Source organism: Grus americana, chromosome 5 (assembly GCF_028858705.1).
Source record: "Grus americana isolate bGruAme1 chromosome 5, bGruAme1.mat, whole genome shotgun sequence".
In the NCBI taxonomy this organism is placed as follows: domain Eukaryota; kingdom Metazoa; phylum Chordata; class Aves; order Gruiformes; family Gruidae; genus Grus; species Grus americana.
Window position 1 is genome coordinate 66,767,192 of NC_072856.1, and position 17,369 is coordinate 66,784,560.

The 17,369-nt window shown below is 51.9% G+C and overlaps 1 protein-coding gene across 4 annotated transcripts in view; it reads right to left on the minus strand.

Moving 5' to 3' along the window:
• SAMD4A (sterile alpha motif domain containing 4A) overlaps positions 1-9,269 on the minus strand; it is a 107,387-nt gene extending 98,118 nt beyond the window's left edge. For all 4 annotated transcript variants that reach the window (XM_054827856.1, XM_054827854.1, XM_054827855.1 and 1 more), the window contains exons 1-2: positions 9,144-9,269; positions 7,606-8,281 (exon numbers count right to left, since the gene is read on the minus strand). In XM_054827856.1, coding sequence (XP_054683831.1) covers positions 7,606-7,801 — 196 coding nt within the window. In that variant the 5' untranslated portion in view covers positions 7,802-8,281; positions 9,144-9,269. The remainder of the gene's footprint in view (positions 1-7,605; positions 8,282-9,143) is intronic.
• Between the last annotated feature and the right edge of the window lie 8,100 nt (positions 9,270-17,369).

Below are 17,369 nucleotides of genomic sequence, written 5' to 3' on the forward strand. Positions count from 1 at the left end.
TCAACTTTATTTGTAATTACTGGGGCCAAATGGAAAGCCACAGGCTTGGCTGTTTGCCACCGCCAAACTCCCGTTCAGAGGTGACCTCTACAAATCTCTGGGTCTCCTTCTAAGGATCAGAGCGCCGCAAAAATGAACGCATTGGGGTTTTTTTAAGAGAAAAGGGGTGAGCGGGCAATCCCGCACATCCCCTGCACCAGGGCCTGCAGCCTCTTAGCATCTTTTAGATGCCTCAGCAGCTCTTGCACAACCAAGAGTTAGCAAAAAAAACGTAATGCTCTTGTTTATTCAGTAAAAGTAGAGAAAATACAAGGGGCACGTGCACGCTCAGAGGTATATATGCACGTACACACAATTCACGTAAGGGTTCATCCCAGCTGCGACCCCCAGAGCCAAGCCCCACTCCCAGGTTTCCAAAGGCCGTGACTTGTGCTCGGCCGCGGGCTCCTGCGCTCACTTGACACCGTGCAAGAAGTGGGGAGAAGAGTGGGGTGATCAGGTGGGACCCCCCAAAACACAGCCCAGCAGCCGCTGTAGTACAGCAGCTTCTCTGCCCTCCAACAAATCCAAGCCCTGAGGAGCCGTCGGGTCTGACCCTGGGGTTTGGATGCGGTGGTAGGGCAAGGGGTGCCCTTTCTCCAAACGGTTATCTGAGGTAACATTAGACACAAGCACGAAGCTGGAGAGCTAAAGCACTGACGAATGCATCTTAAAATAAAGCAAGTGTCCACGCTAATTACTATTTCAGTTACTCACGCTGATTGCAAACATAACTCCCAGTTTAGAAAAAAAAAAAAAGCTTTTATGGGCCACAAATTAAATGATGATGGTATTTTTTTGGTGCAAGATGAGAAGAAAGGCCAGGGCTTGCAAGATTGCAGGAAGATGGGAATTCATACCACGATCCGCCTGGTCCACAGAAACCTTCGCCAACTCCTTCAGGGAAACTTTGCAGAAAACTTTAGCTGACCTGAGCATCAACTGTTATAAAATGCAAACGCGTAAAATATAAATGGTGAGACGGGCACGCAGCTTCGTTCTGAGGTCTAAGATGCCAAAGGACGTAACTGCACAGACGATCATCCACCGGCAACGGCCCAGGCTACGAGCAGAGCGCTCTCCCCATTCATCCATTTAATCTCATTTGAAGATAAGTGTATTCGCAAACTGGGTTACTGTAATTGATGGCTCTACAGTTGGTTCTTATTCAGCTCCCGATCTAAAGCTATCCCAAACCTCCCCCATCAATCTGCATCTTGACGGGTTGAAGATGCCGTACGCCGTCAGCGACGCCCCGTGCGGCGCGGTCCCTTCACGTACAGCCTCCCTGCACCCACTGCTGCGGGGCAGAACAATCCCGACCGCTCTTCCAAGCGCAAATGCGAGGTATCCGCACAGAAGGGCAGTGTTTGGATAGAAATCACGGGACAGCAAGCCAGTCCAGGCAGAAAACTCCAGCTCAGGTCTGCGATAACGCACAAAGCGCTTCTCTGCATCTTTTACACGCACTTCAACGGTGAGGTTTTTCCCAACTGCAGTCACTGGGGGAATTAACCCTGATATCAAGCCCCTCGCTGAGGCACGCATTACATGACAAAATAGTAAAAGGATGCTGCAAAATACAGAAAAGTCTCTTTGGGAGAGCGCAGCCCACCCGTGGGCAGACCTGCTTGCACCAGCACGGTGCTCAGGGTGGCAAACCAGCTGTTCTCATTAGTTTACTTTTTTCCTCCTCCCACCCCATTTTAAGCACTGCTACCCAAAAAAAGAGAGTTTCCCCCAGCAAGCTCTGCTGCGGAGGAAGCAGCACACCCACCACCCAAACGATCCAGCCCTCGTTAGCTCTGTCCCGCGGAGCAAACCTTGCCGGTGCTTTGGGAGCGAGCCACGGGGAGCTTCTCCCTCCTCCTCCGACTGCGAGGGAAGAGTGCCAGGAACCGCGAGGGAAGGCGTTTTTAAGTAAATAGGAGAAAATATAGAGGAGTTAAGCGCAAGCCCAGAGGCGTCTCCTCTCGGTCCCATCAACGGGGCGAGTGAAGGGGAGCCTTCCTCGTGCCGCACCACAGACCTGCCTCCGGCCAGGGCTGGCGCGAGCCAAATGCTGCCCTGCGGTGCTTCCCACAGCTACTCTGAAAAGCATCTTCAAAAATAAAAATATCTCTGAATTGCAAGAGAATACTGGGTGCGTAGCCTTGCTCAAATCCTTGGCTAACATCGCTCTATACCTTTATTCCCCTCTTCTTGCTATTCTCCAAAAAACCCAGCGCAGATAGCTTTTAGCCCTCAAGTTTGCAAACAAAACCTAGGCAAGATGCATGGCAGCAGCTCAAGAAACAGCATGCAGATTAAAAGAAGCCAGTATCCAACTTCTCAGCAGATCTCTCCATTTAAGAGTCCCAGCTCATGATTTTTAATGAGCAGAGCAGCTTACACCCCCCTCTGGGCAGGGACAAGTGAGCAGAGGGAGCACACGATGCCAACGTCCGGCACTGCACTAAAAACTTCCTATCGCTCCCATCAAGCGAGGGGCTTCCCTCCTCGCCCTAGGATGCCTGCTCAGCCCCTCCGGTCCCCGCCACGGGACACCGCAGCGATGCTCTCGCACAGCCCAAGGGCACTTAAGCTAGAGCTCAGCATTGCAATGCAACGGTAAGCCAAGAAAAATAAAAAAAATAGTAGAGAACCATCTTCAAAGCGGGTACTGAGATGGTTTTCCATCAGTGGGGGTCACTGGGGGCAAACTGCAAAATTCGCACAGCGGAGGGGCAGCAGCTTCCCGATGAGCTGGGAGACTGCAGCCAGGGCAGCAGCAACGGTCATAGGGCTGGAGCCACAATGACCTAAGGCTATAAGAGGCGAGGTCTGCAGGAACGTGTAATACCTTTTAATAGACCAGCTGGTACAGTTGGGGGGGAAAAAAAAAAAAAAAAAACCACCACCACAACCACACAAGCCCTCCTTTGAGCTGGTGCACCTTCATGCTTGGCCATTTTTTCCAGCTGCATCACTTGGTCTAATTAAAGACATTACCACTCCCTGCAACCCTTGTCTCCTCCTCCAGCCAGTCCTTCCCAGGATGAGAAATCTGGGTCATTTCGATGCTCTCATTGTGATACTTGACAGCCTGCCGAAATGAAATAAAGATTTTGGCCTTAACATGTGAAATAGTTAGCTTTCTGCGCACAGGGCAAAGACAGCTTGTCGTCCTTCAAACCCAAGAGCTTAAAGCTGTCCCTCTGCTACCATCAGTGCAGACGGGTGTTTGGATGTCTGGAGGACCCGCAGGAGCCTTCGGCCATCTCCAACGGCCAGCAGAGACTGCAGGAGCGAGGGAGCCATTGCACCTCTGAAGCCAGGGCTGGTGGGACGGGAGGTGGGACTAGTCTGGAAGCCCCAGGAAAACCCCAATCACACCTCCGGCCGTCAGAGAGGGGATGCCTGAGCAGGTGGGACCAGAAGCACATCCTGCACTCAATGCCAAAAGCCTACGGACCAGGTTTTGTGGATACAGCAGCCCCCGTCTCCTCATCGGGTCTATACCCCACAGAGCAGCTACACCCGGCACCCACGGTGTCGCAGCCCCAGCCGGCGGGCACAGGAGCAGCACGGGTCCCGCTCCCACCATGGGCATGTTACGCTCCTGCCTGACCTTTACTGACGGCTCGGAGGAGGTCGCCGCGTCCTGACGGCTCCGAGCAGCTGGGACCGAAGCCGCCCAGCGAGGCCAGGCTGGAAGGAAGGAAGGAAGTTATAGCAGGCTTTTAAATAGCGCTATGTAATACCTGAAACTTCTATTTCTGTGCACAGATAATATGGTTTCCATATTCTTCTCTATGCATGGCAGGCCAAGCCATTTGCACTCAAACTGAACTAGCAGCAACCCGCGTTCTTCACCAGTTAAACCATTAAAGCTTGGTGAGGCTCCTCATAGCCATCACATAGGATAACCACAAGCTGTATGCTCCACCCAATGAAGAAACGTATAGATCTCCTGCCGCGTTTGCTTCCCACTTCTAGTTCACCTTTATAATCAAGCAATACCTTTAAATGCGCTATGGATCACAGGTGGTCCCACAGTGCCTGCACCACATCTCCAGTGGAAAGTCACCACATCTCTGAGACACCAGCGTAGCTTTCTGCAAGATGTCTCTCCTCTGGAGATGGACAACGTGGTTATATCTACCCCTCCATTCCATGCTTGAGCAGGTACCCAAAGAGCCACAGAAGCAGGAGGCTCCTCAAGCCTTTCTGAGGGTCATAAATGGCTGTACGCAGCAGAGCCACATCAGGTCTGCGTTCCTAATGAGGGGGGCTTGGCTGTCATCATCAAAAATACCCTTACACTTGGAAAAGATAAAAGATACAACTCCTTCAAAATAAATACACTCAGTTCTCCATGTCAATTAACTAGTTAAAAAGTTCTTCTTCTTCCTTGAGGTTTTCCCCATCTCATCTGCTATATGGCAGCTCTCTCATTTGGAGTCTACCAGGCAAGAAACAACCTGGACACCTCTGTAGAGAAGAGTTTTCCTCCATTTCTGGTCCATGCACCCGAAGGCTCATGACCCCAGCTCCACCAGCCGGTGAGGATTTCATGCTCGGGTCTCCCTTTGGGCCCCCTCCTGATCTCAGTTGTTGGTGCTTATATTCCCAAAACCGGTGCCCGTCCATCAAGGAACGCAGAGGGGCTGCCACCTCCTCCTAACAGCCGTGAACTAGGGGCAACGTTCACGTTTTCCCACCTCCCCAACACGGCTGGGGCAAGCAACAGGTCCTGCACATGCAAAACTTCTCACTTCAAGAGGAAACCACCATTTATGTCAATTCGGACGCTTGCTCCAGCGCATTAGACCAGCATGTTGCATTCAGACCGGCGTCACTTAAGTCACGGTGACATCCCTTGCCAGACAGAGGATTTTACCTGTGCTTCATTGAAGGTGACCACACCACATCTTACAGCCAGCCCCCACACCCCATTCGGCTGTGCACCCCCATCACCACGTCCCCAACATCAACAAGGATGCACCTACAAGCAAGGAGCCACCATCTCCAAGTCAGCAAACACCAGGAAAACATACAAGGAGTCACCTCAGCCCCCAGCCTGGGAGGGAACCGAGCCCAAATTAGTTATGCAAACAAAGGGATCAAACAATAAAGAGTAACGCAAGGTTAGATGACAACGCTGCTTTTCAGAAGAACTTGGTGTGATTCCATAGTCAGCCAAGTGACAAATGCCAGACTGCAAAACGGGTGCTGAATAAGAGCTATTTAAAACATACAGGTGGTTTTACAAAGAAGGCAGCATTAACGCTGGAGACTAAAAGAGAGTTCTCAACAGTTCTTGGTTGCAAACCCCGAGTACTCTTCCCTCCTGCCGCAACAGGATTGCCAGCTCGGAAAAGCACACGTTCTGCTCCGTGGGGTGCACGGAGACGTCCATCCCACAGGGAAGCTATACAGAGGGGTGAGCGGTGAGAAAGAGGAACTCAACAGATCCTGGTTTTGCTACCGGCATTACAAATGCCCTGGAGGAACAGCTGATTTTGGGAAGAAACGTCAGGGAAAGTGCAGGCAGCTCCACAAGCGCGCTAAGGGACATGCAGGAGGCCGGATGCCAAGCTTCGCTCGCAGGAGAAATCCTCGCGCCAAGCAAGGTCAACGGGATTACAGGGGCAAGCAGGGATTGCTCGCACGAGTGGAGATGGGAAGGGTCCAACCCCTGGTTTCCATTGAGCGAATGCCACCGCACAGCCAGCCATACGTGACTTTGTATCTGGGAAGGCTTCAAAATGCTGTTTTCCTTCATAATTCGCCTTTTCTGTGGTCAGGAGGTAAATCACCTCCCTCTAATTACCTGACCAACCGAGGGGACACAGCTACCGCCAAAAATGCTATTTAAACGAAAAACCACGATGCTGATAAACAATTAAAAAATATATTGCTCACGCCGACTTGCAGCTGGAATCGCAGCAAGCCGGCGCTAAGGCCGGCATGGGAGGCTGCACATTTATCCTGGAGCAGCTGAGTTTAGAGAGCACGTTCCCTCCCTGTGTCCCGTCCCCCCCTGGGGCCTCCCCACCCAAATGGATGAGGTTCAGCCCTTCAGCTGTTTATAAAACCAGCAGCATTGCGCCCAGACGCACTCGGCAGCATTCCTCCCTCTCATTCCTGCGAGCTATATAAGGGAACGGCCAATTCCAGCCTTGCTCCCCCGTAACCAGCCCCGATCCCTTCGCGTCGGAGCAGCCCCGGGCTTGGTTTCCTGCAGAAGGACTTAAATCCATCCACGGCCGAACAAAAAGTTGCGCTGGACCTTGTCATCAAATGGCAGCACAGGCAGCTGCCAAATCCTGCCGGCTCGGTGCTCTAATAGGGAACAGCTGGAGAAGGACCCTGCATTCCTCCCGCCCCGTCCACACTGGGGGCTCTGTTCGGGATCCGGCCGCTGCCGACCCGCACGATTTCCACCTATCACGAAACGCAGCCGGCTGCTCCCCGGCACCACTTCGACATGCACAGCCCGAAAAGCAAGCGCTCCCAAACCCACCCCCCCGGGGACTTTAAACAAAAGGGATGCTTTGCAACCGAGGGGAGGGGGGCAGGTTTGCTTTTTTTTTTTTTGGGTTTGGTTTGGGGTTTTGGGGAAACAGAACTACGCAACTTCAATACAGATTTTTGCCTTGCCTACTCGTACTCTGCATTTCAGAAACTCTGCTTAAAGCGACCTGCGTAAATCTGCACATACACACTTAGGAACATACGTTTGTAATGCATACACGCCCATAAATAAATACATTAACACACAGCGCAATTTGCACATCGCTTGTGCCATTTGCACGCTGCTCTAACTCCATTTACTTCTGCGGAGTTGAGTAACTTGTAACAGTGTATAAATAAAAGCAAGATATACTTTGGTAGCCACGCACATTTTCTGTAACGCATCCTGTACATTCACCAACGTAAAACAGTCTACCCATATTTTCTTAGAGCTCCACTGAAACACAAGAGGGTATTCAGAGGCGCAGGAAAAAAAAATGCGTCCAAACAGGATCTGAATGATGAAATAGGAATTGCCACATTTAAGAAAATAATAATAATAAATAAATAAATAGGATAACCCAGCTGCCCAGACCTTTAGAAAATAACAGTTCGTCTAAGGTAGTGACGGGCTGCTTCTGCATGTTGCAGAAAGCAAAGCAAGCCACGTTGTCCAAAAGAAGCCTAGAAAATCCAGACTCTACGTGACCTGACTTACTTATTTCACAGGAAACTGCATGGAAGGAGGAAGGGGGGGGGGGAAGGAAAAAACCCACCAATCATTCATGCTACCGTAGTTACACCACGCCATAGACCAGAGTAGTTTGCTGTGAAAAATCAAACTGAAATAAGCCATCACCCGTTTGAAAAATAAAACGCACGAAGAGAAGCTGTTAATGCAATCAAGCTGGGGAGCCCTGGCTCCCTGACCTCCCTCTTTTCTCGGCATTTTTTTTTTTTTTGGTTTGGCTGTTGGCTTTTTTTTTTTTAAATTTTGCCTGCATTAGAGTATCGTTCAAGAAGGGATGCAACAACAAAAAAAACCCAAACAACCAAAAACCCACTCACCGGGGTTGTTGGCCTCCCCTTCGAGGATGTGGAGCTCGGTGCAGTCTGCCAGGGAGTGCTCCAGGCAGAGCTGGAGGAAGCGAGCTTGGGTCCGGCTGACGCGTTTCAGCAACGAGAGCAGCGCAACAGTCTGCTCGCACTCGTTCCAGCCCTTGAACCAACCGGCCAACACGCCGACCTGGTCTCGAAACATCATGGTGAGCCGGCGGCTGGAGGAGACACCTCTGCGGAGGGAGAAAATAAATAACCGGGAAAGCTTCCCTGCCCCGACTTCGCTTCCTCCCCTACGTTTCGGGTCAGGATTAAAAAATAATAATAATAATAAAATTTTTTTAAAAAAAAAGGAAAAAGAACAAAACAAAACAAAAACTCCTTTGCAATAAAAAGGGTGGGTTTTGTTTTGGATGCAGCTTTCGGCCTGGGTTGGGTTTTGCTCCCTCTCTTCTGGCTTCGGTGCAGTGCTGGATTCCCTGACGGCGACACGGGAGGGAGGGAGGAAAGGGGGGGGAGGACGACGGGGGGACGGCCAAAAAAAAAAAAAAAAAAAAGCCAAAAAAAGGAAAACCCCAGCGTCAGGGCTGCCCCCAGCGAGGCTGCGGCGGCGGCGGGCAGGGCGGGAGCGGCGGGGGCTGCCTCCTCCCGGCGGGGCGCGGCGGGGGGCGCCGGGGCCTCACACCTGGAAGAGAGAGGGGGGCGTCAGGGGGGGCGGGGAGAAGGAGGAGGAGGAGGAGGAAGGCTGGCCTTGGGCCCTGGCACGCAGCGGCCCGGGCACCGCAGCCCCGCTGCCTTCCTCCCCCTCCTCCTCCTCCTCTTCCAACGAGCAGATCTCCGACACCCTCCACCCCCCCCCCCCCAGCCCGGTTTGGGGAGGTGTGGGAAGCACCCCCTCCCGCTGCACCCTGCACGGGGTGGGAGCACCCCCTCAGCGTGCACCCAGCAGCACGGGGGAGTGGGGGATGTAAGCAATCCCCATGCAGTGCACCCAGCACACCCCGGGGGGGGTGGGGGGGTGATAAGCAACCCCCCCATGCATCCAGCACCCCAACAGTGGGGGAAAAAGCAACCCCCCCCCCCCGATGCATCTAGCACTCCGGGGGAAGGAGGGAGGGAACTCCCCTCCCACGGCACCCAGGCATGGGGGTAAGTCCCCCTCAATACATCCAGCACCCCCATAGGGGAGAATAAGCAACCCCCGCAATGCATCCAGCACCCCGGGATAAGCACCCCCCATGCATTCAGCCCCCCCGGGGGGGCGAAACAAGCAACCCCCCGCAATGCATCCAGTACCCCGACATAAGCACCCCCCCCATGCATACAGAACCGCGGGGGGGGATGGGGAGGGGGGGGGAAATAAGCAACACCCCCCATACATCCAACACCCCCATTTGAGGGGGGGGGAGGGGGGAGAAGCATACCCTCCCCAACGCACCCAGCACCCGATGGGTGCCCCCACTGCAGCTAAAGGGGGGGGGGGGAAATGAGGTCCTCCCTCCCCCCCCCCGGCAAAAAGTTCCCCCCCTCCCCACTAAAACACTCACCTGACTCATACCGGCCCCGGGAAGCGGGGGGGGGCGGCGCGGCGCTGGGGGGGGCCGTGCCATGGCGGGGATACGGGGCGGGGAGGGGGGAAAAGGGGGACGCGAGCAGCAGCGGCGGCGGCGGCTCCGCGGCGCGAGACTGAGCCCAGCGGCGCGCCGAGCCCCCGCTCCCCACATGCCGTTCATTTGCATAGTGATGACGTCATAAGGGGCGGGGAGGGGCGGGGCGCGCGGGGAGGCGGGGGGGGGGGGGAGCGCCGGAGGCGCTCCCCCCCCCCCCCGCCTCCCCGCGCGCCCTCGCTGGTTGCAAACCCTTGCAAAACCGTGCAACTCCCCGTGCAATGCACCCCCCGCCGGGGGAAATTCGGGGTGCTCCTCCGGTGCAGGGGGGGTGTGTGTGGGGGGGGAGCTGGAGAAGAGCCCGTACCCCGAAGTCACTCCCCCGGCTCCCCAGCTGCGGATTTCCCGCTGGAGGAAACCACCATCTAGTGGACTGCGGGGTAATGGCAGGGTTTGTTGGTTTTTTTGGGGGGGGGGGGGAATGTTACTTTCTGCTCCCATAAATGTCGCATCGGTAAGAAAAGGCATTTTTTTAAATTATTTTAATTTTTTTTTTTTCGGATGGTTTGCACATTCAGTGATTAATGCTGTCCCGGCGAGCAGTGATGGATGGATTTAACCCTGCGAGCACTAACTGCGCAGAGAGGGGCAGGATTTGTGTTTCGGGCTATCGATTTCCCCTGCGGGATTTTATTTCTCAGATATTCAAGGGATGAGTGATACAGATATATCCAAGAAGGGAAATGGGGGAAAAAAACCCCCAAGCACAATCGTTTGCAAGAAGACAGCAAATATTGAGCAGAATCTAACGCTTTATAAAGCATAAATAAAGGTGTAAAGGGTGTTTATTGGTGGCCACGGCAAAAGGATGTCAAATGTCTGATTCATGCATGGAAAAGGGATGTCAAATGCCTGATCCGTGCACAGCTTGTGCTTCGGGGAACAAGTGACACTGGTACCTCTGCAGCATTGCCGAGTCCCCGTTGCTCCGTGGAGTAAGAGACGTGCTCAGGTGTCTGGAGATGGCGAGGGAGGGAGACGCGATGGGATCGTCGCAAACCAGGGGCTGAACCCCTCCACCGGTGAATCCGTTCCCCAAAAGTGGCTGCGTACTCTGCTGGGTGCTAGAGAAAGGAAAACTCCGGGGCTGTGCACCCTTTGGCTTAAAAAGCAATGCACATGGCTGAATCCGGCCCTTTTTGGGGGGAAAACATAGCGGGGAGATGAAGGCTGCCCATAGCCATCGGGAATGCCCAGTCGTGTGCAGGAGCATCGATCCCGCAGCAGGACCGCGAGATGAGGATCACCAAGTCGCTTCCAGCAGCTCCTACACGTCAAGCACAAATGGTCCATCTCCCCCCGCTTACGAGTTTGCATGTAACACACTTCAGCTTTCAGTATGTCTGGTGACTAATTAAACAAACAGGAGTTCCCTGCCAACAAACCCCAGCCATCTGTCTCATCCTCCGGCTCCATCCTAAAAAAATGGTCAATCAAAAAGCCCTTTTCCCCTCACCTTGGTGCCGACAGTCCTCCCGCTGTCCAGGCGTGCTGAGGGACGGCCCGCGGAGCTGCGAGGATACACCATCTGCCGTGCCAGCGTGCACGTCTTGCACGGGAATGCGGAGCGAGGCTCGTTAAACCATCGGCGTTAACGGCACCAGGAGCTCTGGGCAGAACGTCGTGCGCTTGCACGTTGCTAATTTAAGGGTTGCCAAGCTTGCTTTGCCGATAACGCCTCTCAGGTTTTGCATTTTGCACATCTAGAGTGGTAATAGCAACCATCGGAAGAATATTTAAGGCTGAAACATCAAACGCAGGCCTCTGCGAGGCCGGGCAGATCGACGGTGTCCCCCCACATGCAACAAGTCATGAATGAGTGAGAGTAAAGGACCGAATGTGTCCCATGCTCCAGGAGACATCAAGAGCGTGTCTGATAATAAACCCAAAAATAATCATCCGCCACTCAGGAGATTACAAGCGCCTGTTCCCCATAGTGTCCCCAGGAAGCAGACGCAGTGGAGTGAAAGCCTGATGTAACAGCATACTCTGTGATGTTTGGAGGTTTCTATGGTAATTAAAAAAATCTCTCTGCGACCCGCAGAAGAAATGCCCCGCTGCGTCACTAGATGCATTGCAGGGTGGGTGCCTGTGCAGATCAGCGCGATGTAAGGATCCCCAAGCTGGCTGGAAGCAGATCTCCTTTTCTGGGGGTAATCAGCTGGGGTGGAGGGACTCATCCGCATCCTCCGTGGTCAACTCTCTTCCGCGCAGATGGAGCATCTAAAGTGTAGACACTGTGTCCTGGGAAAAGAGACATCCCAGCCAGCTCTGCACAAACACAAGGCAGGCTGGAGATAATTAAATACAACATCTCTCCCATTTGTTCCTAAACAAAGTGTGGGAATTGGCCACTGGGAAGCTAGTGTTTTCTTTACCTTGAATGGGGGAGCTGTGCAATTCGTACAAATAAGGCCTGCCAAAACCAAACACGCACAGAAAGAAATATAAGAAAAGTAAAAATAACAAGTAAACATGGGTTTACATATCCAAATCAGATGGGGCAGCCGTTAAAAAAATATATTTATACTTACACTCCTGTGCCCAGTCTGGGCTTTGGGGATGACCTCTGGTCAAAACTCACCGTGAAAGAAGCAGCAATTTTCCAAGGTCTGTGCTACACGTATCTACGTGAGGCTGCGGGAGGAGGACATGGATCTACACAGGAAATACCATTTAGCATGGGAAGTGCTGCTCACGTTATGTTTGTTTAGCCGTTGTCAAGGGGTTGCTTTGAGAAGACCCTGTTTCATCACCGAGAACACCGTCGTGTTGTGCTGTGAGGGCATCTGCCTCTCTGGCAATGTCATCTCTGCCCCGTGCCATTGATGAGTTGGCTCACAGGGACGCCAGGGACGCAGAGGCAACAAAATAAATCAGCTTAACTAATGGACCTCAAAAAAAGCGCCTCTTGAAAATGTATCACAGGCTGCTCTCCCGCCTGGTGACGCATGTGGAATCGGTGACGAAGAGGAGCTGAGGAAGAGGATGGCAAGGATTTATTTAACCAGGCAGGCAATAAGTTTCATTGGGCTCTTCCAGTTTCAAATGGCCCCTTGAATATAAATGCAGGCTTTTGCATTGCAAAACCTTATCGTCCCATCAACAGCAAGTGGTTATGTGCAGAACGGGTCTTTGCAAAACTGAGACCTGTGTGTGCGTTGAGGGCAAAGCCTGACTCAAGCCCCACCGGGCCTTCGGGGCAGCCTGGTTATTAGGCGTGGTGGTTCGCATGGCACACAAGAGATGTCCCATCCTACCCCTCCGACCAGCCGTTGGCATAGGCATGGAGCACAGCTCCATCTCACACCTCAGACGGGTCCGCAGCAAGATGTCTGAGCAGCTCTGGGCCCCTCTTCATGCATGCTAACACCTCGTAAATGCCTGCTGGTGAGATAACTCCCTGGATGGCTATATCCCATAGCCTCACGTCATGTTTACCTACAACATTCAGATTTTTCAAACCATTTCCAGCCAGCAATGAAAGCAGCTTGTTGTAGGACTTGGAGCTGACTGAGGCGGTGTTACAAGCAGATGGCCCTGATGAAACAAGACACTGATCCCCAAGGAGGGACCATTCAACGGAGCTGCTCGACTCCCCGGCTCCAGCAGCTCCAAGACAGGCTTGGAGATGTGCATTAGCATGCACCATCGAGGAAATTGCTTCCCTAACTACCCCTTTCAAGCAATTCTCTTTGGAAGCCTGGTTCCAACTCAAGACATGTGTAAGCAACACTGATACTAAGGCAGTTTTCCTACTTAATTATTAATAACGAAGCATGCATAGTGCACGCTGACAAAATTATGGTAATTTAAGAGGAATTTCCTTAAAGGAGAGTAGAAGAGTTGCCAGGCTGGGTGAGGTTTCAGACACAGCCAGGATGCTGGGGTGGAGGAAAACCTTCACACTCTCACTTGATAAAATGGCAAGGGATCCAACCATGAGAGGCAAACATGGGGGGAAACAGCTCACTTTGATCCTCCTGCTCCTGGCTCCAAACAGGCAGCTTTCACCAAAACCTACATAAGTAACATCTAGGGCTGCACAGACATAACAAATGTGTGTGCGTGCAGCTGGAATAGATGCAGAGATGATCCACTGAGACCTCTAAGGGGTATTCTGCATTTTGCCCGAGTCCTCTGAACACGTTGAAAGATGCAACAAGAAGGGGAAAAGCCATGGAAACGTGGAGTGAGCTAGAGAGAGAGGCACCATGTACTTAGGAGATAGGAAGGGTTTGGCAGAGACAATCCAGGCTCAGCTGTGCCCTGTACACCGTCCTCGCGTCTAACTCCGTCCCATCACATCTCAGGCCACTCGCTTGCCCAGGACACTGTCTGCTCACCCTGGTACGGAGGTTGCTTCTCAAGAGCCCTCAGGAGAGCTCTGTAAATGAAGACTGGCATGTCTACAAAGGACTAACAGCAAACTGGGTAATATCAGCCCCAGTTCCCTGATGAACCAGATTGGTCGTACGATGCTCCACCAGACGCTTAAATTGCTGCTCAGATGTATTTACGTGTTTCCTTGAAAAACAGGGAATAAATAAAAAAATTCTTAAAATTGTAAATGTTGCTTCATATATACCAAACTCAGCTACCCCAGCTCATCTCCAGCCACCACCCAGCAGAGCACAGCGGAGGTCACTGCTTCCCTGAGGAACCTGATATGGGGAGCGGGAAACCCTGGCAGCTCTGCCCATGGGCCACCCAATGTGCTGCCAATCCTGTTTTCATGGGTATCAAAAAGTTTCTCTGCAAGAGGTGGGAAAAGAAGAAAAGGAGAAGACTCTTATGGAAATGAAGAAATGCAAAAAGAGGATAAAAACACCTTATTCGATCAGATTTGTGTGGGCAGGGTCATTCTCCAAATCCTGCTACAAAGGATTATGTTGCTCCAAGTAAGAGACATACGAAAGACTGCAAATTATTCCTATCCTTGTGCTTTCAGGAGTTCATTTGGAGAAAGAAAGCTCTTGATGAAAAATCAGTGGACACGTCTTTGGGTTTGCCTTGCCCTTGTATGGATTGGTCCTGTTCTCTGCAGCAGAGACTACCACATAGTTAAAATACAAGATCGTGCATTATGTTCCAGTGCAGATCACAGAATCATAGACTCATAGACTGGTTTGGGTTGGAAGGGACCTCAAAGCCCATCCAGTTCCAACCCCCTGCCATGGGCAGGGACACCCTCCACTAGCCCAGGTTGCCCAAAGCCCCATCCAACCTGGCCTTCAACACTTCCAGGGAGCCAGGGGCAGCCACAGCTTCTCTGGGCACCCTGTGCCAGGGCCTCAGCACCCTCACAGGGAAGGATTTCTGCCTCACATCTCATCTCCATCTCCCCTCCTGCAGCTTCAGGCCATTCCCCCTTGTCCCGTCACTCCCTGCCCTTGTCACCAGTCCCTCTCCAGCTTTCCTGGAGCCCCTTCAGGGACTGGAAGGGGCTCGAAGGTCTCCCCAGAGCTTTCTCTTCTCCAGGCTGAACAACCCCAACTCTCTCAGCCTGTCTCCATAGCAGAGGTGCTCCAGCCCTCGGATCATCTCCGTGGCCTCCTCTGGACTCCCTCCAACAGCTCCATGTCCTTCTTGTCCTGGGGACCCCCGAGCTGGACGCAGCACTGCAGGGGGGTCTCAGCAGAGCGGAGCAGAGGGGCAGAATCCTCTCCCTCGACCTGCTGGTCACACTGCTGGACACGCAGCCCAGGACATGGTTGGCTTTCTGGGCTGCAAGCATGCATTGCTGGGTCATGTTGAGCTTCTTATCAACCAACACCCCCAAGTCTTTCTCCTCAGGGCTGCTTTCAAAACACTTAATGTGCAGCAACCAGGAATATTCACGGACACTATTGAAAATGTGGCCTAATGGAGGCCTGCCTGTCAAACCCAGCAAAATAAAACCCTGCAAAAAGAGTAGCAGAGCACTGCTGAGCATACGACTCTGCAAAGCCTGGAAATTTTGGAGTCCCTGAGGTGCTGTGTCTACTTACTGCGAGTAGATCCAACAGTTAACACCAAGTTAGAGGTTGCTAAAATGAAGGATATAAATTACCCCATCAAAACATGTCATAGGGTCAAGAGTCCTTTATATTATCAAATATCTTTTTCAGGACAGGAGAAAAGCAAATGGTTTGTTAATGATAGAGCATTGAATGCTGTTGGACTCGATGGAGACTCGTTAAGAAGTTGGCGCTGAAAGGGGAAACTGGAGCTGGCAGACATATTTACACATTTTCATGTCTCTGGGAAGATACTTAGAGATTGAAAGACTGGAAAAGCTATAGCCATTCTTAAATGTGAATCTACCAGCTCTTGGCAAACATCTTCCTTTGGTCCTATAGCAAAACGTAAAGGTAACTTCTTGTGTGATTCAGGCTGGCCTTGGAGCAAGCTGTCCCAGCGGAGGAGGGTTTGGATGACGCTGCAGCCGCTCCAGCCATGGTCTGGTATTGACCACCTAGGAAGAAGTCAGGTTTCAAAAGAGAGCCAGCCACTGGGTTGTCAATTTTGTCTCCGTGTGTGGAAGTGTCTGGTGAAAAGCGTTGCTTTTCAAGCTGTCATATGCCATAAATTGCTGCCCTGTTCTTACTTTGATCAATGAAATGTGCCACCATAGAAAGGGGTCTGCTAACCTTGGCAAGCAGAGCAGCCACGTGAGCAAATGCGGTGCCTGCCTCCCTCAGGGGTCCCCGCTTGCCGTAATTATCCTCAGCCTCGCTGCCAGCAATATCCCACCCCAGGCTTCCTGCAAGCTGGTGTGTTTTGAACTTGTGGTCTAGGTTCTTTCCCTACAGGGGAAACCCTTGAAATTGAGGACCCACAGGAACTGGAGACCAAAATCAAGTAGCTTCAAGCACGGTGTCTGTGTTGCGTTTGACCAGCTAAGAAGCAAAAGAACATCTGTGTCTTATGGTCAATTCTGGTGGCAGGAGACTGATGCATGATGACCCCTGGTAGATCTATGGGGTCTCGCTGCCTCCAAACTCGATAGCAGCTGCAGAGTTAAAAGAAAAAAAGAAGAGGAACAACTAATCAAAATAATTCACAAGTTAGCAAGCTTCCCTCTAGCCTGTTTGTTAAAATATTGCTCGCAAGCAGCTGATAGACACTGAAATAAATAGCACTATGAGAGAGATAAGTGATGCATTAGACTTCTCACCAGTCCCCTGACTACAGCTACTGTTGAAAAATCTGCCAAGAAATATTAGATGTGAAATGGCTATGCAATGGGAGAGTAAAAAATATTAGGAACCACTAAAAACCCTCATTTGATGAAGACAAAAAGCTGGAGAAGGCACCTAAAACCTAGAAAAGCTTTCTAGGTACAAAGCTTCTGCTGATACAAGGGTGCCGCAGGCTGAGGATATAAAACACAGGTAGCAACTAATTATCCAGGTAATTTATTGCTGGTCCTGCAGAAATAATTCTGGGATTCATTTGACCCTCAGGAGCACCCGGACACTGCTCAGGTAGTACAGGTATTTTCTAAAGAATGGAAATGCAGTGACTCCTCATGTCGTGACTATGGCAAACATCACAGTAGTGCTCTTCCTATGGCTGAGGAGTATGTGTGTAGAGAGGGGGAATAAAAGGAGGTTTTTGGGTTTCCCTGAACCCTGATGAAGGCTCAGTAACCTCAGCATGAATTTATAATCTGTTGTTGCTTTTCCAGCCCAGAAAGCCAACCGTGTCCTGGGCTGTATCAAAAGAGGCGTGACCAGCAGGTCAAGGGAGGTGATCCTGCCCCTCTACTCTGCTCTGGTGAGACCCCACCTGCAGTACTGCATCCAGCTTGGGGGGCCCCAGTACAGGAGAGACATGGAGCTGTTGGAGCGAGTCCAGAGGAGGCCACGAAGCTGATCAGAGGGCTGGAGCACCTTTCCTATGAGGACAGGCTGAGAGAGTTGGGATTGTTCAGCCTGGAGAAAAGGCGGCTCTGGGGAGATCTAATTGCAGCTTACCAGTACCTGAAGGGGGCCCACAGGAAAGCTGGAGAGGGTCTGTTTATCAGGGAGTGTAGTGACAGGACAAGGCGTAATGGGTTTAAGCTGAAGGAGGGTCGATTTAGATTAGATATTAGAAAGAAATTCTTTACTGTTAGAGTGG